Raw genomic sequence first — 22857 nt, 5'->3', positions numbered from 1 at the left:
TTATTGACAGAAAAAATTTTCAAAAGAAGAAATAAACCACTTTTAAATGAAAGAATAGGTAAATTTATTTACTAACACGGATGAGAATAATAATTTTAAAAAATCACTTCAAATGTTCAAAATTCTGTTTACCTCCTGACAATGTGCAATTTAAATATTATGTTTCCTACCATAAATTTTATATATTTTTTTACGCCGATATCTACCTACCGAAATTTATATAACGTAAAAATAAAAAACATACCTAATTAATACCACAATACCACAAATTCTCAATATCTAACAAATCTTTGTTTTATTTCACTTTAATTATTGCACACCCACGGGCACACGCCAGTCTTGTTAAAGGAAGAAAATTTGGCGCCCCTCAAAGTTCGGCGACCCCGGGCGGTCGCCCGGCTCGCCCGCCTCTTTATCCGGCTCTGCTTCCGTACATCAGGTGTCTTCATAACATATCGCATACAATGTACAGTATTAAAAAAGTACCGTAGAAATTTGCAGTTTAAATACAAATTGTAGGACATGTATCCTCGGATTAATATAAAGTTTTTGTCTTTATATATTATTATTTATTTATTTGTTTATTTCTTAAGTTTAGATGATGTGTCTCTGACCTTATGTTAACCCAATAATGTTATTAGTAATGCTATTACTGACTACTTTCAATATGGGTTACCAGAGCCTAGCTACATTCTGTTGATAAGTGTGCTACACATATTTCTTTATTTAGTTTCATCTTCTCTTTTTTCTCTTCTTGCTGTCGGCTTCTTTCGTGACTATTGAAGTATCTTTCCGTTGTACTCTTAGGCCAGGAACTGAAGCTTTTCACCTCGCAATTTTTACAGAATGGATCGATTTGTTTGAAAATTTGAGAATAAGTAGTGGATAGTCCGAGAATCAAAATCTATATGATGCCGAAAGGCACTTTTACGATGGGGTTGGTTGCCACCCCATCTCGGGGGTGGAAATTTTTTATTATATTTTGATTGCAAAAGTTGATAAAAACATTCATTGTAAGCAAAAAATAATTTATACATTTTTTTGATAAAATTAATAGTTTTCGATTTATTCGCTATCGAAAGTGTTAGTTTTGTATAGAAAAAATCAAGGTTTTTCGATAATTATACCTACTCATTTACGATTCACTCAATTTTTGCTGTAGAAAAATTTTTTTCAAACCAACTTCTTGGGAATTAAATAACCTACAATTTTATATTAAAACATTTTTTCGTATCTCTGATGCTAATCTTTCTATTCTGAAGAAAATGGCATTTTTTTACCAAACTACAAAAATTCTTTATTCGCTTTTAACTCCAGTTTTTTTAAAACTTATCATTCTAAGCCAGTTAAACTTTTAGAATCTATCAATAATACATAAATAAATAAAAATGAATAAGGCCATTGACTAAAAACACCGCTAACTTACATTATTATGCTCCCAATTGGAGTTCAATTTTTGTCGTAGAAAAAATTTTTGCAAACCATGTTCTTGGGAATTAAATAACTACAATTTCATATTTAAACATTTTTTTCGTATCTCTGATGCTAATCTTGCTATTCTGAAGAAACGGCCATTTTTTTCCAAACTACAAAAATTCGTTATTCGTTTTAACTCCATTTTTTTAAAAACTAATCATTCTAAGCCGGTCAAACTTCTAGAATCTATTAATAATACATAAATAAAAAAGACCAAATAAGGTCAATGACTAATTTTAGTTAGGATGGTGATTAGGGGGTTGCTTGCGATCACTTTTTCACTGAAAAAAATAGAGACTGACATTCTTTTCATTAAAAGTCACTTAATTTTTGAGCTCATCTAACAGACAAAAATTATAAAAAAATTCTAAAATACACTGTTCACTACAAAAAACATCCAAATGACAAAGCATACGGCGGCACAGCCGTGTATCATCAAATCTAATATAAAACCCATGAGTTAAATAAGTTCAGTGAAAAGTACCTGCAGTCAACTAGCATTGTCATTGATAACTGGTTAGGCAACCTTACCTTATCTGCTGTCTACTATCCTCCTGGCCAATCCATTAACGAAAATAACTTTAATACCTATTTTAGTTCACTTGGACACAAATTCATAGCAGGAGGAGACTTTAACTGTAAACATCACCACTGGGGCTCTAGAGTAATCACAACAAGGGGTAGACAACTGCTAAAGTCGATATTAGGAAACAATCTACAACACATATCTACAGGAGAACTAACTTATTGGCCTACAGATCCAAATAAAACACCAGATCTCTTAGACTTCTGTGTGATTGTGATTAAAGGTATCTCTCTTAACTACTTCGCAATACAACCATGCTGGGACCTCTCGTCAGACCATTCTCCCATTTTGATTGAACTAGACTCCAAAGTCATACTCAGAAATGAGCCTTCGGTCCTAACAAATAACCAAACAAATCGGAACATATTCCGAAGTGCAATAACAGAACAAATATCAACGAATTTGCCACTTAAAACAGAAATACAAATTGAAAATGCAGTACAACAACTTACTACCTCTATACAAAAGGCGGGATGGAGTGCTAGACCTGAACAAACATTATGGAAGGAAACCATAAATTGTTCTCTGATTGCAAAAACCTTGATTGAAGAGAAAAGAAAACTTAGGAGAAAATGGCAAAACACACACGCACCTATTGACAAAGAAAATCTAAACAGAATTACCAAAAGACTTAAAAATCTATTAAAAGAAGTAAAAACAGGGGGATCCAAACTTACTTAGAAAATCTGACTCCATTCAAAGACACTAACTATTCGCTATGGAAGGTGACGAAAAAAGTAAAAGGGCCAAAAGACGCCATACTTCCTTTAAAAAATGCCAAAGGTAAATGGTCAAGAACAGACACAGAGAAATCCGAGGCATTCGCGGAACATCTTTCGACAGTATTTAGTCGCTTTACTAGAGTAGTACCATTAGAACAAGAAGAACCATTTCATTCTTTTCTTGTGGCGCCATATCAAATGGAACTGCCAATCTCCAAGTTTAATATTAAAGAAGTAAAACAGATAATAAATAATGAGATACAACCTAATAAGGCACCAGGATTCGACCTCATAACGGGTAAGGTTCTTCAGGAATTAACCAATAATTGTTACAGAATAATCACTATGATTTTTAGTGCTATGTTAAGTCTGCACTTCTTTCCGTTGCAATGGAAAGTGGCACAGTTTATACTCATTCAAAAACCTGGAAAAGATCCCAAAGATGTCAACTCATACCGACCGATAAGTCTACTCCCAGTCATCTCTAAGGTGTTTGAAAAACTTTTGTTAAGAAAAATCAAACCAATATTAGAAGAGAAGAGTCTCATACCTGACCATCAATTCGGATTTTGTAATCAACATAGTACAATATAACAAGTTCACAAACTGTACACAACAATAAGAACTAGTCTCGAAAACAAGCAATACTGCACTGCAGCCTCTTTAGACGCCTCTCAAGCTTTTGACAAGGTGTGGCACACAGAACTTCTGTACAAATTAAAGAAAAACCTATCTTACACTTACTTCAAACTGCTTCAATCGTACCTTACAGATAGGAGATATCTGGTAAAATATAGTGAAGCCTATACAAAACTCTACTCCATCCTATCTGGTGTACCTAAGGGTATTGTGCTCGGACCTATCCTATACCTAATATATACGGCTGACTTGTTAACAAGCAACGACCTAACACTTGCAACATTCGCAGATGATACTGCCTTCCTGGCCTCTCATGGTAATCCAATAATAGCATCACAGAGACTGCAACTACGTCTGAACAAAACAAATGAATGGATTAAACTCTGGAGAATTAGAGTAAACCCCTCAAAAGCCACACACATTACATTCACTCTAAGAAGAGGTACATGTCCACAAGGTAACCTCGATGGACATCCTTTACCTCAAAAGGATGACGTAAAATATCTAGGTATTCACCTTGACAAACGAATAACCTGGACCAAACATATATGGACGAAAAGACTTCAACTGGGAATTTTATACAGAAAACTTTACTGGATGTTGGGAAAAAACTCTCACCTATCGATCGATAACAAGCTGCTTATATACAAAACAATAATAAAACCCATTTGGGAATATGGTCCGCAACTCTGGGGATCAGCTAGCAAATCTAATATTATGAAAATACAAAGATTTCAATCCAAAACTCCAAGAACAATCGCTAATGCCCCTTGGTACATCCAGAATGACGCAATACATAGAGATCTTCTGGTACTATCAGTCTCCGAAGAGTGCAAAAAATCTTCTGAACAATATCAAAATAGGTTGCGGGTACATCCTAACACCCTGGCACACAATCTTCTCAACAACCAACAAGTGAAGAGATTGAAGCGATATGATCCCTTGGACCTACCTAACCGATTCTGACAGAGCCTACAGCAGAGGAAGCTACGCCTTCAACAGCTTCCAGCCATTGTGTTCTGTGCCAGTTTTAGTTTTCGTGCTCGCGTATCAGTGTATGTGCGCATCTCACCGGTAAACAAGCTAATGTGTGTGTCGTGATGCTTTGGTCACTGGACCTTACATCTCTCTGTCATTGTAAAGACAAACAATTTTACTTATTCTTTTCATTGTAAAACAGATTGTAAAAAATTTTGGATGTTAATAAAAAAAATTTTTTTGAGCTAGAGACTTTTCTTTTATTTCTGGAGATAGATATTTTTAAGTACTTTAAATTAGTTTAAACAAGTTGTCCTCGAAAAATGCATAGTTTTACCGTCTATTGACTTTGAAACTACAATATTTAGCATTTGAAGAAGAAGAGCCAACATATAATAATGTATAGCTCGATTACCTAATATTGGTCTTAATGAAGATTTAAAGAAACGGTTTTGTTTATTTTTTCAAAGAGTACATTTTTGTTAAGTAAAGTTGTTTTGATAAAACGAAAACTTTTGGAGTTATTAGTAGAAAATTTATTAAAAACATTGATTTTATCGATATAAAACTAACAGGTTCGACAGCGAATAAATCAAAAACTATCAATTTTATCAAAAAAATGTATATTACATTTTTTGCTTAGAATGGACGTTTTCACCGACTTTTGTAATTAAAATATAATAAAATCTTTCCACCCACGAGATGGGGTGGCAACCACCCCCATGATAAAAGCGCCTTTCGTCATGATATAGATTTTGATCCTTGGACTGTCCACTACTTACTCTTAAATTTTCAAGCAAATCGATCCATTCTGTAAAAATTGCGAGGTTTTGTCCTATTTTAAGCTTCATTACTTGGACTATCTGTGCTAATTTTCATGAGCACAGTTCATGACAGTTTAATATGATTCATGTTCATTAGTCTTAAAATTTATAAGATTGTCTTCAGATTTCTGCCACATAAAAGTTGTGACATTCACAAGGTATTTTAAAAATTTAAATGTCTGATCTCTGCTTTGTATTGCTTGATTAATTTTGGATGAAATAGAGCTCAGTGTGATTGTCGTTTTAAAGGTTGTGATATTATATTTATTTCCTATCCCATTTAAGTTTTCTAATAAAACCTTTACAATGTACTTGCAAAATATGGAAAGCGTTAATTTATTTATTGGTATTAATTATTGTAACATGTTAAGTGGTTACAATGTTAATATTAATTGACAATTAGTTAGTTATTAATTTATTACCTATATTACTAATGTTATGTGTCGTAAATATATTTCTTAAGATTCTAGCATTTTTAAATTAAAATTCTTTCCTATCTAGTCGCCTTTTTCTTCAATTTTAATTGCCCATAAATCCTTTTTTGACCAATATAACCAATTTTTTCTTTTCTAGTATCCATACTCTCAGTTCTTAGTAATAAATTTGCAGAAGAACGAAAAGTATCTCATAAACATGACAATGCAAAAGGACCAAAAGATTTTATGTTTGCAGTACACATCGCCTGTTTTTTTGTTGGATTTATGAATGTTATGCCAATGGTATTTTTTAGTACAGCAAATTCTGTAAGTATCAATTTTTTAATTTAATTAGTTCAGTAATTAAACAACGTTTGTTTTAAAAAACTAAGTTTTCAATCTAATAGCGCATAACACAACATCCAAAAATGTTACTCTACATCCTACCAGATTAAAAACAATGGGAACCTTCTCTGGTTAGTGGTTACACCTCCAAGGGTTCTACAATTTGCAGGCCATAACGGATGCTGCGACTAAGGAAGATAAGGGAATTTTACAATTTATAATTCACGTCCCATCTGCTCAGCGCGGTAAAGTTCCAACGAGAATGGTTCCCTTCGTACTCCAATCAGAACATGTAAATCAAAAATGAATAACCATTTTCAATTTCGTTGCAAAACGAAAATACAGCCGCATCATATTCTAATCCAAGCAGAGAGTGTAGCAAGCAACTCTAGCGGTTTTGAAAATAAATCCGAAGTACGAAGGTAAATCCGAATTGTATGAACCATATACGCTTTTAAAGGTTCAAGACCACGTTTCATTTGAAACCACAGTGCGTCGATGCATGTGCCACTAAAACGTGACGGCATAATACTTTCTACGGCATAATGTTTTCTACTATTCAAGTTATAGACTCTTATGCTGCCCAAAATGCCTAGCAAATTTTACCTATACCGGCTCATTGTCTAAAGGTTTTGCACATGGAAGATTCAAATTTTTTATACGTAATATTTTTGAATATTTTTTTGGTTCTGTTAATTTTTTAGTTATTGAATTATGACACATTATCTAATTCCATAAGGTACACAAGGTGCAACGAAGTTCACCGGATCAGCTAGTCTTATATTATATAAAAATCAATTGCTGTTTGTGTGTCTCGCTAAAACTCGAGAATGGCTGGACCGATTTGGCTAAGTTTGATGTTGAATTATTTGTAGAAGTTCGGGGAAGGTTTGTACGGTTTTATATAGTCATTTTAGCAGCCACCAAAATTTTTACATCTATATGTATAAAATGCTCTTTTCACAGTATTTGTTGCCATACTCCTCCGAAACGGTTTGACCAATTTTTATGAAATTTTACATGTGTATTCGGCAGGTCTAAGAATAGGTTGTTATCTATTTTTCATACCCGTAGGTCATAACGGGGGTTGCCCCCCTGATATTTTTTCTATTTATGTGTAACGTAAAGATACATACAATCCTAATTTTTCACTTTTCTATCTCCAACCGTTATTTTTTAATAGCCATTTAAATATTTTACATCTATATAAAATAAACAAAAGAAAGTCATGTTAGCTACCAACACTCATAACTCGAGAACGACTGAATAGATTTTTTTGAAATTTTACCCGTATATTCGACCGGACTGAGAATAGGTTATCTATTTTTCATACCCGTACGTCACAAGGGGGATTGCCCCCTGATATTTTTTTTATTTTTTTGGACTAACTTTTTTCTCTTAAACTTATATGATGTAGAATACAAAGATAAATATAACTCTAATTTTTCACTTTTCTATCGTTAACCGTTATTTTTTAATACCCATTTAAATATCTTCATCTTATATAAAAAAATCAATTGCTGTTCGTGTGTCTCGCTGAAACTCGAGAATGGCTGGACCAATTTGGTTAATTTTGATCTTGAATTATTTGTAGAAGTTTAGGGAAGGCTTATACAGTTTTATATAGTCATTTTAGTAGCCACTAAAATTTGTACATCTATGTATAATGTTTAAAATGCTCTTTTCACAGTATTTGTCGCCATACTCCTCCGAAATGGTTTGACCGATTTTTATGAAATTTTACACATGTATTCGGCAGGTCTAAGAATAGGTTGTTATCTATTTTTCATACCCGTAGGTCATAAGGGGGGTTGGCCCACTGATATTTTTTTCTATTTCTTCGGGAAAACTCTTTTCTTTTACTTATATATGATGTGGAACGTAAAGATACATAAAACCCTAATTTTTCACTTTTCTATCTCTAACGGGTATTTTTTAATAGCCATTTAAATATTTTACATGTATACAGGGTGTTTGGTAAAGAATGGGACATAGCTTAACCTCAGGTTCCTGAGGTTAAAATAGGCCGATTTAAGCTAATTTACCTGAGTACAAAGTTTATAATAACCGAGATACAAGGTGTCAAAGTTGTTGACACCAATTCTTGTCAATACAGACATAACAACTCCAAAACAACCCAACCCTCCAAGATCTATAAGAGACTATCGTCACGCTAACTGGACTGAATTGGACTACAGGAACGGAAGTAAATTCTGGAACAAACTCAAAGTCCTAACTAATCAAAAACGATCTCAACCATCTCATCTGTTGGTCAATAATCACATTGTCAATTCCCCAGAAGGGAAAGCTGAAGCATTCAGAAATTCGCTTCAAAACAACTTTCAAACTCCAGACAACCCAAACTTTGATCGCTTATTTAAACTCCACAAAGAATACATAGTAAATGTTACTCTCAACTACCACGTTCCAGTCTATGATCATATCATGGACCCCCTCACAACAGGGAAACGGAGAGCTTTTGCCAAATAGGCAAAAACAGCGCTCCCGGACCTGATGGCACCAACCATACTCAAGAAACTTCCTGAGAGTATCATCCCTCTTCTAACTAAAATATTCAATGCATATCTCAAAAACAGCCACTTCTCTACTCCTTGGAAAGTGGCCAATACCATCATGGTTTTGAAAAAAGGCAAACCCCGAACCGACGTGGAATCCTACAGACCAATCTCACTAATGAACACTCTGGGTAAAGTTCTTGAGCTAATCCTAAAAGAAAGGCTCAATAACTTTCTCGAAACACACAACATCATCCCAAAATTTCAATACGGATTCCAGTCTGGTAAATCTACTAAACATGCATTAATAGATTTCACAACTAAAGTTACTCAAACCATCAACGATGGTTCATTCGCCATAGCCACATTCCTGGATGTGCAGAAAGCTTTCGATCAGGTCTGGCACGACGGACTTGTTCGGAAGCTTCTGGACATCGGGCTACCATTACAATTTACCAAAATTGTACACTCATACCTCCACAACCGAACTGTCAGAGTGAAAGTAAGCGATCAAAAGTCTACCCCCTTCACTCCACAAGCTGGAGTTCCCCAGGGTTCAGTCCTAGCACCACTGCTGTACATTATCTACAACAGTGACATCACAAACCAAAATATCCCAGGCACTCGGCTGTTTCTCTATGCAGACGACACGGCTCTACTCACGACAACTTCTCGATACAACCCATTACTCATCCACAGAAGAGCCCAGGCTCTGTTGGACGCGGTCGGGGATTGGTGTTGTAAGTGGAGAGTCACGCTGAACGCGAACAAAACAACAACAATTGTGTTTCGCGCCCCTTCTGTGTCAGAAGAAATCATTAGAAATTATGACGACCAATACCCACTGAGATTGATGGGAGAAAGGCTTGTTCTCAGCCCGACTGCGACCTACTTGGGAGTACTGTTTACCAGGACTCTTAACTGGGACGCAGACCTAAAGGCAACTTTAGATAGGGTAAGGAACAGAGCCAGACTTCTCAACCCACTCTCAGGACGTATTGGCAAGACACACAAGAAGACTCTCTTACACATTTACAAGACCTATATTCGACCCGTCATTGAGTACAAATCATGCCTCTACTCTCTATGCACTAGAGCAAAGAAAGAGAGGTTGTTGCGAGTGGAACGGAGAATCTTGCGTAGATGCAACTACGAGCACTGGAGATATCCCTCAAACGAAATCCATAACCTCTCAAACATACCCACAATTATCGAGAGAATAAACTCTCTGAACAGGAACTTCACAACCAAAGTAATCAACGATCCCCCCTCCGACACACAAGAATCTCTTAAATATTCCTGTTCGTCTTCTGGCCACGTATTCTACCACGCAAAGCCCAAGCGAAAAAAGATTCACCCACCGTCTGCTCTAATGCAAACATGCATTGACGAACTCCCAGTAGAATACGAAAACATCCTCGAGGCTATCCCGTTAGCCTACCGCACCCACCTATAACATATCCTCTTCCCTACCCCGAACAGGGAGAAGTTGTTTTTTTGCGGTTTCCCAACTTCATTGCACAATTATACCTGTTCGTCCCAAGAAAATAGCCGCAACTATTTTCACCACTCGAACGCTCACTGTCCACGCTGCGCTCAAAAGCCACCTCCTGACCGCCCACGAGGGACGCAGGCCTGCCTGTCGTTGTACAATGGTTTCTAGGGAGATTTGTCGAGAGCAAAGCACGGACAGTACACGTAAATATCTATGGAACCAACATCAACTCCATCAAACTTTCTTCTCTGTTGTCTTTTGGCCTTCTGGACACCACCGTCCGGCATAACCCAGGAACACCACACTTGCCCCAGTGCGTTTTTCGTACTGTTTGCTTTTACGATCCATCACAATACATTCACCACAAACCCTGAAGAGGACAAAATCCTAAACGGGGACACTCTTTGATAGAATTTCCACAAAGCATTTAATCTTTACACGCAAATCAATACAATGAGATGATGTGTCAAAGTTAAACTTTTTTTTTATTTATTATTAAATATTTCCTGACAGGTATGAGATAACAACATGAAATTTGGTATTTGGAGGTTTTTTGGGTCGAGAAAACTAAATTCCCTACCAAAAATTATGTATTGCACAGAGGGCGCCACATACGCCTTTCAGCACAAATTTATTACGTTCAATTTTTTTTGTCCCTCACTCTGTATAATTTTGACATTAAAATGTTTGTTCTCCTATTAGTTTTACTTAAAAAAAGTATACTTCTTTTATCTCCCTAAACTTAACCGTTTTCGAGATAAACGCATTTTAAATCTGCGATACACCATCATTTTTAGCATAATAACATTGTAGTTATACCCGAAAAATAACTTAAAACCATAAAATTATCCAAAAATGTATTGCAAATTTCTTCAAATGGAATTTGCGATGCAATGACATAAATTTGAGAACTGGCACAATTATTATGGTTTTACGTTATTTTTCGGGTGGGACTATGTACAGCCGGTTCCTAAAAAAACTGATACGACTCTTAGTAAGATTTGATCATGTTGAGCAGTGTATTTGATTGATCTGACATTATATTTATTATGACAGACAAATAATAAAATAAACAAACAATAAGCAACTGATTACATATTATGTTAATTCATAAATTGTACTAATTATTAAGGTCTAAATGTTTATATTATTTTGAATTCCTGTATTTTATAAAGAGTATATTATAAATGATAGTTTTTACATCAAATAGATCACATAATTATTGTAAACCATAGAGGTATATATTAACATAGAGGGAGCCTACCTTCCGCGCTTCCTGACGACAAGATCTCATGGACTGGTTTGCTGCATCTCTTTCGAACACATTGTATCGAAATTCTATGATGACATTCAGTGTGAATATAGGCACGGCAGAGGAGGACAACTGTAGCAGCTTTACTATGCGTAAGAGTGAAACAGCACTAATCCAAATAAAAAAGATGGTGTCGTCACTTCGCTCTGAATGACACTCTCTCTATGCTAATATATAACTCTATGTTGTAAACGTGGATTATACAACAAATTATACAACAAATACACAACAAACGTGGATTACGTTACGAGAGTACTGTCATTTGAATCGTAATATGATTTTTTTCGAATCATGAAAAAACTAATAAGTATTTTAGAAAAATTTAAACGCAGGATGAAAGATTACATTATTACCGAGGGCGGAAAGCCCCTTAGAATAAACAATCAGTTTCTATTGAATGAAATATTTGAAATTAAATATCACACTTCTCTTTTATTTTCAGCCCTGTAACTTATTAAAATAAATATTATAGAAGTTTTCAGGGACTTTCAGCCCTCGGTAATAATATAGTCTTTCATTCGGAGCTTAAATTTTTCATAAATATTTATTAGTTTTCTCAGGATTCGAAAAAATGAATACCTACAATTAAAATACATTGAGAATTTTGACATGCGTCACAATTTTGCATTAACTCAATGTAAAATTCTAAACTGTTGAATTCCAGGTTCCCTAATTATTTGACATCAAAAGACATTAGAAACTATTTGTAGAGTATTGAAAACAACTGTTAAAATTGGTCTACATAATTAAACATATTCCAAAATTTTGTAAAAATGTAATACATTTCAGTTTTCAGCCCAAACTTAGGCCACACACAATGCAATAATGTTCACATTTTTGAACTGTCAATATTTTTATTTTATCATCTATTGTTTAAAAACAATACAGTTGATAAGATACCCTCAGCTGCGGAGAAAGTATTCCTAATAATAAAGATTTATAATAAAGTCTAATAACCGTGGAACAGAATAAGCTATCTGACAAATTTTAAGATTTGGCAGTGACATTGACAGTATGTAAATATTTAGTATTTATCCTTCAAAATACACTGCTCAATTTTCTACAAAATACGCTTCAAGAGTCGTATCAGTTTTTTTTGGAACCAGGTGTACCTACCTATGTATCCCGAAATAACCAAAGTACGTGCCTCCTAGCGGCGGGATACGGGCAACAATACATTGGCTTATAGGGCAGTCCTTACAGTAGGGATCCTGGCCTATACAGAAAAATGCAGGCGGGTGTGGGGTAATACTGCACTTTGGTTGCATTGGTGGTGTATTGGCTAAACGTGCAGGGCAGGGTATGGTGCTGATAGAAAAGGCATTCAGGCATCAAATATCCAAAAATCTTTTCAGGCCATAATAATGAAAAGACCTTCTCCAAACGCAATAAAAACTTATACTGAAATGATGGCATCTCCTGAGGTAAAATGTTCCGGAAGTAAAATGAGCCTCCGTTCGGATCTCCGGGTGAGGACTATCTCAGGGGGAACACCATTACAGGTTAGAAAAATCAGGATAGGGTCTTGGAATCTTGGTAGTCTTACAGGTAAGAGTCTGGAGTTAGTGGATGCGCTCAAACGAAGAAGAGTCCAAATTGCTTGTATTCAAGAAACTAGGTGGAAAGGACAAAGGGCGAAAGAACTAGGTGAAGGATACAAATTGTGGTATGTAGGGAGTAGTAACACTAGAAATGGAGTTGGTATAATTGCTGATAGTGAAATGAAAGATAACGTAGTAGAAGTTGTAAGAACGAGTGATAGAATGATTTCAGTGAAATTTGTAATTGATAAAGAGGTATTGAATGTTGTGTGTGTGTATGCTCCCCAAACAGGTCTGGGTGAGAATGAAAGAAGAGCTTTCTATGATCAATTAGGAGACGTACTGAGTGATATTCCAGCAGAAGAGAAGGTTATAATAGGAGGTGATTTCAATGCACATGTGGGCCAAACCAAGACAGGATATGAAACAATACATGGGGGATTAGGCTTTGGAACTAGAAATGAAGCTGGAGATGACATGCTTGAATTAGCAACAGCATTGGATATGGTGATTGTTAACACATTCTTTAAAAAGAGAGAAACTCAACTTATTACCTACAAAAGTGGACAACATCAATCCCAAATAGACTACTTCATGATAAGGAAAGAAGACATACGTGAATGCAAGGACTGCAAGGTAATAGTGAGTGAGACAGTAAGCCAACAACATAAGCTGCTTGTTCTGGACATCGAAGTAAAAAGCGAAACTAAACAAAAATATCGGAGAGGACCACAAAAAATCAAGTGGTGGCTGCTGAAAGATGAGAAAGAAGGTCTATTCAGGAGAAGAATAGTAGAAAAAATATGTTGGAACATGAAAGGAAGCCCTAATACAATTTGGAGAAAAATGGCCAGTAGTATTAGAGAGACTGCTATTGAAATACTTGGGAAAACGTCAGGAAAAAAGTTCGAGGATAAAGAGACTTGGTGGTGGTCAAACGAAGTACAAGGAAAAATAAAAGAGAAGAGAAAATTATATAAAAAGTGGCAAGAAACCAGATCCGACACAGATCTTCAAAACTATATGGTGGCGAAAAAGGAAGCGAAAGTAGCAGTAGCAAAAGCCAAAGCAGAAGCGTATTCAAACCTATACGATCAACTTGATACCAGGGAAGGCGAAACGAAGATATATAAAATAGCCAAACAGAGAGCAAAGAAAGCAAAAGATTTTAATCAGATTAGATGTATCCGAGATGAAAATAATAAAATACTAGTTCACGAAAGGGAAGTCAAAAAGTGATGGAGAAAGTACTTTGACAGCTTATTAAATGAAGAATTTGACAGACAGCCTGTAGAGTCAACGGAGACAGTAGCAGCAATGGTCACCAAAATAACCAACGAGGAAGTGGCTCAAGCGCTTCAAAAAATAAAGAAAGGAAAAGCGGTAGGACCAGATGATATTCCTGGGGAAGTATGGAGAGCATTGGGAGAGACAGGAACAAGATGGCTAGCAGGTCTATTTAATAGAATTATGGAAGTCGGACAAATGCCAGACGAATGGAGAAGCAGTATACTGGTACCTGTTTACAAAAACAAGGGAGATATACAACAATGTACAAACTACAGGGCTATAAAACTGCTTAGCCACACCATGAAAATATGGGAAAGAGTAATTGACAGACGGATACGTGAAGAGACCGAAATATCCGAGAATCAATTTGGCTTTATGCAGGGTAGATCAACAACAGATGCAATTTTCATTATAAGGCAGTTGATGGAAAAATACAGGAGTAAAGAAACAAGCGCTCATATGGTATTCATTGATCTTGAGAAAGCATATGATAGAGTTCCTCGAGAGATTCTGTGGTGGGCACTCAATACGAAAGGAGTCCCTGGTGAATATGTAAAGATTGTGAGGGATATGTATGAGGGAGTTACGACTAGTGTTAGGACAGGTGTGGGAGAGACTGATAAATTTCATGTGAAAGTAGGATTGCACCAAGGCTCGGTGCTTAGTCCGTATTTATTCTCATTAGTTTTGGACCAGATAACAGCGAAACTACAGGGTAACATTCCATGGTGCTTAATGTATGCTGATGATGTCGTGTTAGTAGGAAATAGTGAAAGAGACTTAGAACAAAAACTGGAACAGTGGAGACATGCTCTGGAGGAAAAAGGTTTAAAAGTTAGTAGGACAAAAACAGAGTATTTGGAATGTTCACTTAAAGATGGAGCTACTACAAATAAAATGGTATCTTTGGATGGTGAAATGATTGTGAAAAGCAATAGTTTTAAGTACCTAGGATCGGTATTACAGAGTAATGGAGAAATAGATGGAGATGCATGCAGTAGAATTAGGGCTGGATGGATGAAGTGGAAAGAAGCGAGTGGTGTGTTGTGTGACAGAAAAATTCCAATGAAGCTGAAGGGAAAATTCTATAAAACAGCCATAAGACCGGCTATGATGTACGGAACTGAATGTTGGGCAGTGAAAAAGAAAGAGGAACAACGAATGCATGTGGCGGAAATGAGAATGCTTAGATGGATGAGTGGAGTGACAAAGAAGGATAAAATTAGAAATGAGTATATTAGAGGAAGTCTAGGTGTGGCACCAATTGATGCCAAAATGAGAGAGCATAGGTTAAGATGGTTTGGTCATGTTCAACGTCGAGACGTTAATCACCCAATACGAAGAATAGCTGAAGTGCAGATTCCTGGAAGGAGTAGGAGAGGAAGACCAAAGAAGACCTGGGGGGAGACGATAAGGCAGGACATGTTGGTAAAGGGGATTAACATTGATATGACCCAAGACAGAAGTGGGTGGAGAAATGCAATTAGGGAAGCCGACCCCGCATAGGGATAAGGCAAAGAGAATGATGATGATGATGACTATGTACCTACCTATATTTACTATATATGCTAAAAATGATGGTGTATCGCAGATTTAAAATGCGTTTATCTCGAAAACGGCTGAATTTAGGGAGATGAAAAAAGTATACCTTTTTTAAGTAAAACTAATAGGAGAAAAATATTTTAATGTCAAAATTATACAGAGTGAGGGATAAAAAAAATTGAACGTAATAAATGAGTGCAGAAAGGCGTATGTGGCGCCCTCTGGGAAATACATCATTTTTGGTATTGAATTTAGTTTTCTCGACCCAAAAAACCCCCAAATACCAAAAATCATGTTATCTCATACCTGTCAGGAAATATTCAATAATAAATAAAAAAAAAGTTTAACTTTGACACCCTGTATCTCGGTTATTATAAACTTTCTAATAAGGTAAGTTAGCTTAAATCGGCCTATTTTAACCTCAGGAACCTGAGGTTAGGCTATGGCCCATTCTTTACCAAACACCCTGTATGTGTAAACAAAAGAAAGTCGTATTAGTTACTAACACTTATAACTCGAGAACGACTTTTTTAATAGCCATTTAAATATCTTCATCATATATAAATATCAATTGCTGTTAGTGTGTCTCGCTAAAACTCGAGACTTTTAAAATCTAAAATATAGTGTTCACTATTACTTATTTTAATTACTAATCATACGTTAGAATTAAGCATTGCTATACTGTTTAACCGTATTTTTCGTTATTGTATATAAGTTCATGCAGATTTATAAAGAAACTTTATTCGATTATATATTATAGTTTCATTATTTAATCATTTGGCTGTAAAGTGGCTAATTCGTGGCTGTAAAGTGGCTATTGAATTACAAAACATGAGGAATAGAGCAATAGATAAAAAAAAGGGGGGTTAATAAACATCCTTCAGTAAGCAGGCAAGTTAACGAAAATCTAACATTTGCCAATGCAGTAAACAACGAAAAGGAAAGTGGCAAAAAGGAGGAACGAACTAATAATATCGAACAAAGTCTGCAACTCATATTAGCGAAGCTAGAAAATCAAGAACAAATCATAACAACACTGGATGAGAGGCTAAAAAGATTAGAATATAGTGCCAAAGGAGCTATACCTAAATCGAAACAATATTAATTCAATTAAGGTACTAGTGTGGAACGCAAACGGACTCCTGAACCACCAGCAGGAGCTTCAATTAGTTCTACAGACAGAAAATATAGATGTATGCCTCATCTCAGAGACACATTTTACTAAACACTCATTTATCAAATTTCACGGTTATAGAGTCTATCATGCGATTCATCCTGATAATAATGCAAAAGGAGGAAGTGCAGTGATAATTAAAAAAAATTTACAACATTACGAAGAAGCCAACTACGTAACAGAAAAAGTGCAGTTAACTGCAGTAACACTTAGAACTCTTAGATACCCACTGATAGTGGCAGCAATCTATAGTCCTCCGAAACATGCAATAAGTAAGGAGGAATATATTGACCTCTTTACCGAGCTGGGAAATAGATTTATAGTAGGAGGCGATTATAATGCTAAAAATACCCACTGGGGCTCAAGGTTAACCACAACAAAAGGCAGAGAACTTTTAAAAGTGTGAGTGAATACGGGGCCATAGCCTTGTCAACAGGGAAGCCAACTTATTGGCCTACTGACCCCAACAAGATACCTGACCTAATTGGTTTTTTCATAACCAAAAATATATCGCAAAACTACCTGAAAATAGATGAATGTCGTAAGTTATGTTCTGACCATACAGCAATAACACTAACACTAAGCGAATACATAATATATAAAGAAAATAACCCTTCGCTAACTAATAAGTACACCGACTGGATAAGCTTCAGACAAATGCTAGAAGAAACAATTAATTTAAACGTTTCTCTTAGAACCGTAAAAGACATTGAAAAAGAAGTTGACCAATTCAATAAAGACATCCAAAGAATATCTTGGGAATGTACTCCAGACATCAAAAGACGCCTAAAAGGATGCAACTACCCGGCACAAATTAGAACGCTGGTATACGAAAAACGGAAAGCAAGACGAAAATGGTTCCAAAGTAGAGCTCCTCAAGATAAAACAATTGTAAATAATCTCACCCAACAACTAAAAAGAGAGATAAAAGAATTTAAAGAAGAATCCATTAGGACATACTTAAACAACCTAACGAATGAAAGATCCACAGAATACTCACTATGGAAGGCAACCAATGGATTAAAAAGACCAATGATGCAAATACCACCCATAAAAAAAGAAGACGGCACTTGGGCTAGAAGCAGCGAACAAAAAGCAGAATGCTTTGCTACACATCTAGAAAAAATATTTCAACCGCATCAACAACAACAAGAAGAAGAAGCATTACAGAGCAACCATTTGCAAGAAGAAGAGAACATAATGCCAGTAACTCTAGAAGAAGTAATAAAAGAAATCAAGTATAATTTAAACCCGAAAAAAGCTCCTGGCTTTGATTTAATAACAGGACAAATATTAAAACAGCTCCCAAGAAAAGCAATTGTCAAGTTGACCTATTTAATTAATGCTGCGATCAGATTAAAATATATTCCTTCATTGTGGAAAGTGGCGGAAATAGTAATGATACCAAAACCAGGCAAACCACCACATATAACCTCTTCCTATAGACCAATATCATTGCTACCCACAATGTCTAAATTATTTGAAAAACTTCTCCTCAGAAGATTGCAACCAATTATAGTAAACAAAAAATTAATTCCAAATCACCAGTTTGGTTTTAGGCAAAAACACTCAACTATAGACCAACTCCACAGAGTCACCGATATTATAGAAAATGCACTAGAGGAAAGAAAAGTTTGTTCAGCTTTATTCTTAGATGTTGCCCAGGCATTTGACAGAGTTTGGCATGAAGGACTATTTCATAAATTAGAGACTATTCTTCCAAAATCATACACAGACATAATTAAATCGTACTTAACTGATAGATATTTCAGAATCAAGCAAGATGATGCTTATTCTGAACTTAAAGAAATAAAAGCCGGAGTCCCCCAGGGTAGCGTATTGGGCCCGGTCCTATATCTCCTTTATACATGTGATCTACCAGAATTCGATAACTACTGTTTAGCTACCTTTGCCGACGACACCGCCATATTAGCAGTAGGTAAAGATAACGTAGAAACAGCCAATAAACTACAAAATGCGATAAGCAAATTCCAAAAATGGACTAAGACGTGGAAGATTAAATTGAATGAAAGCAAATCAGTACATGTCGATTTCACTAATAAAAAAATTCTGTACGCACCAATAAAAATTAATGGACAAGACATTCCGTATGCCAACACAGCCAAATACCTGGGCTTAACCCTAGACACGAAGCTTCGCTGGAAAGCCCATGTAAAGAAAAAGAAGGAAGAATTAAATATTAAATATAAAAAATTGTACTGGCTACTGGGAAGATACTCAGGGTTGTCAACGTATAACAAGATGCTAATCTACAAACAAGTTATAAAACCAGTATGGACGTATGGTATCCAACTGTGGGGATGTACAAAAAAGACAAACTTGAAAATAATACAAACTTTTCAAAACAAAGTATTAAGGGGCATAGTTAACGCACCCTGGTACATCCGTAATGACGATATCCACAAGGATCTACGAATGGAGCCCGTCGACAAAGAAATCCGAAAACACGCAGAGAGTCATGAAAAAAGACTTCTTCTCCACGAAAATATTGAGGTCATCCAGCTCCTGGACAACTCAAACCAGAAAAGAAGACTGAAGAGGACCAAACCTCACGAGTTGGTGTAGTGTGCGACAAAGCTAATAGCGGAGCATTGCGCGACTAGTGTGCAAGCAACGTGTTGGTGTAGTGCGTGATAAAGTGAAAAGCAGAGCTTTGTGTGATAGTGCGCAATCAAAAAGTGCGCCAGTAATAACAAAGACAACTAAGAAGACATCAAAGGGTGACTCTTAGATATTAAGTAGTTAGTAAGATAGGATAGATAAAAAGTTACTCATTGGTCAAAGACCAGATTGTAGCACTTAGCAAATAAAAAAAAAAAAATTAATCATTTAAAATTTTCGCTCATGCTTTGGGAATTGGGTTCCTTTTTGAATACAATAAAGTAAAATAAAAACTATATAATATGTACACAAAAAAATTATCTAAGTACCTAGGTAGCGTGGGGCAGTTCGTAGTCGCCCGGCTATTATCCCGTGATCGCATTTTATAAAGTTAATTTATTTGAAGTGATTATTCTTTTTTCACTATTGAGGATACTGATGAACTCAACATTAAACAGCTTGACCACCATACAGACTTATTCTACGAATATAAAGATATATAATAGAACGGTAATAATTTTTTTTAAGTCACAACAAAGTTACTATTGTTAAGAAGATTTAATATTACCTATAGTCAATAAAACTATCAAGTAAATTACATAAAAAAATATTAATATTTTTGATATATCGAACCTTTGGGGAAACAGTAATACAAATGCAAATTCTTGACTCGTCAACACTACGATATTAATAATACTCGCCTTTGTCTGGGGACCGAAAAATAGGAATTGTAACTTTCCCTTTATTTAACTGAAATATTATAATTATTTATTATAAAATTTATTTATTAGATATGAAACCAAATAAACTTTATTGATAAATAAATAAAATTGTATTGATTTATAAAACCAAACGAACAATAAATGCAAATAAATCAAATACGACAAAATGTGCTAATGTCACTTTCACTTAATATCATAAACGTCAAAATTCAAATTGAACAAGATATCAGAGACATGGCTTGTTGTTTATCCTTGTTTAGCTTGGTGGTTTCTATGGACAAGCGGCTTAATTTTGCGATACTAGTTTCTGTGAGTTAAAAAGAGACCTACTATTAAAAGTAATTTGTGAATATTTTCATGCCTGGGAAAAGTTAGAGTGAAAGAACTATAATATGTACATTATATTTATTTATGTAAATATACAGGGTTCACTACATAAGGTGCAGTTTGAGGATTGATGAATTGTTCAAAGATTAGTGTCTTCACATCACACATTACATTAAACTATTATGTTAAAAATATCTTATCAGCATGTTACTGTCGTTGCTTTACTGACGCTTTCTTCGGATTTATTTGCCGCCGGGCAGTATGTTTAATCTCAAATATTCATCATTCATATCCGATATTAAACAGTATATATTTATTACCCCGTATATCACATGAAACAATTTGTTATTATATTTACACATATGCGGGTTAGTTATTTTGTTTAATTGTTGCAAATCATAAACAATATTTTGGCAATGGACATTAATTTTGCTGACTAAATATAAAGCTTTGTGTAAAAGTCGTGTGGGCTACGACCCAATTTATCCTGCAGCTAATAAAGAGCATACCTTAGATTAATTCCTTCGAGTTAAGATGTCCTTTTAAATAAATTCATTGAATTCAATTCGAACAATCAACATGTAATCCCATCATGATTCTCAGTTTAAACTTTATACGAAGCGGTCAGTACAGTAGCGTCTCCCGGGAAACTAGTGTCAGTTTACAGAAATAAATTATCAGCTTGAATTTGGTGTATCACTAAAAGGGGATAGATCCTGCAACTGAGCCCGAAGATTATACATGGTGTTCATCCGACGCCGTGAAAAGCACTAAGGATTATGAGAAATAAGATATACAGTGTGTCACTTAAGTTGGACACATATTTCGCCTAAAGTCTAAGATTCAACCATCAGATATCAATTTTATCTATGTCAAAACATAGGGGGTATGTCAAAATATATGAATTTTCCTAAATAGTAAAGGGCCTTTATTTATTTCAGATTATTGAAAAATGTTATTATAGAAAGTTGTTTGGAATAAAAAATTATGTTCTAATATAGGCAATTACATCCTTCTAATGAAAAGAAAAAATATTTGAAGATTTTTCTCAAATTACGGATACCAACATCAGTTTCATTTATAACTCTTTTATTTTTAATTTGACGAAAAAAATATATTCTTCATAAAAAGCTCTTCGTGGTATAAGATCATCATGGTATTTAAATGATGCAACCATCATATATCAATTTTTATCAATTTTATAGGAGGCACGTCAAAGAATATGAATTTCACTCAAAAGTAAAGTACCTTTTGCCTATATTTCACAATATTTAAATTTAAAGGTATAATTGCACATTACAACAGCTTTTAATTCTAAACAGCTTTTCATAATAGCAATTTTCCATATATTATGAATTTAAATACGTAAATAAACAATGTTTTCGTTATCATAATCCTCGCATTTTCAGCTTGTTTATTTATAAAAATGAATATTGTGCTCTTTTGGTAATAAAATTTTTTGTTTTAGTATTGGATGTACAAATTTAGAAACGTAACGCAAGGTGATGAAATAACACAAGGACAAGATCGAACTAGATTGCAGGTATATTTCCAGCCTGCACTCATGGCTGGTGGTACAATACCATCGGTAATTTGTACAATACTGTGGACATTTTATGGTCACAAAATAGCATCCATGTTAAGAAGTCTGGCTGCGTTAGTGTTACTTGGTTTAGTGTTTGCCATATTTGCAATATTCACTCAAATTAACACAGATTCATGTAAGTAGTTGTCCAATACAAATAATATTACACAAATTATAATGAAACTGATTTGGAATTACTCTATATTTATTTAGTCGAGGAAATGAAGCATTTTGGCTCGCAATTTTTTTCGTCTAGCATGGATTTACTTGAAATTTTCACAGCAGGTAGGGAATAGTCAGGGATCATTTTCTATATTATGCCGCTGTACGCTAAAACCTTGGGGGTGGTTGCCAACCCATCTCGGGGGTGGAAATTTTTTCTTAAATTTTAACCATGTAAATCGATGTAAAACGTAATTCTAATAAAAAAATATTTTTTACATTTTTTTCGTAAAACTAATATTTTTCGAGTTATTCGCGGTTGGAAGTAACAGTTTTTCGACGAAAAAATCCACTTTTTTAGAGAGTTTTTTGATAATAACTCGAAAATATGCATGTAATCAAAAAATCTGTAGCTATCAAAATTGTGTCTTTCAGTAACACAAACCAAATTCTATTTCTAAAATATTTTTACGACCAATACAAACCGAGGTACTGCATGTCAAAGGTTAGCTTTTAACGTCCCGTTATTTGGCAAAGCCAAATAACGGGAAAACTTTGCATTTTTCGAGGAAAACTTAGAAAA

The 22857-nt window shown here is 35.0% G+C and overlaps 1 protein-coding gene across 4 annotated transcripts in view; it reads left to right on the top strand.

The window, feature by feature from the left end:
- The window catches only part of LOC114336379 (equilibrative nucleoside transporter 3), a 192941-nt gene that overhangs the window by 30138 nt on the left and 139946 nt on the right, over positions 1-22857 (top strand). For 2 of the 4 annotated variants that reach the window (XM_050655971.1, XM_050655969.1), the window contains exons 2-3: positions 5799-5968; positions 21996-22248. The exons of 1 other annotated variant lie outside the window; for it this stretch is intronic. In XM_050655971.1, the coding sequence (XP_050511928.1) occupies positions 5799-5968; positions 21996-22248 (423 nt within the window). The remainder of the gene's footprint in view (positions 1-5798; positions 5969-21995; positions 22249-22857) is intronic. One more of the 4 variants, XM_050655970.1, reaches the window with a different exon arrangement.

This window comes from Diabrotica virgifera, chromosome 7 (genome assembly GCF_917563875.1).
Source record: "Diabrotica virgifera virgifera chromosome 7, PGI_DIABVI_V3a".
Lineage (NCBI taxonomy): Eukaryota > Metazoa > Arthropoda > Insecta > Coleoptera > Chrysomelidae > Diabrotica > Diabrotica virgifera.
This window is presented reverse-complemented; position numbering and strand designations above follow the sequence as displayed.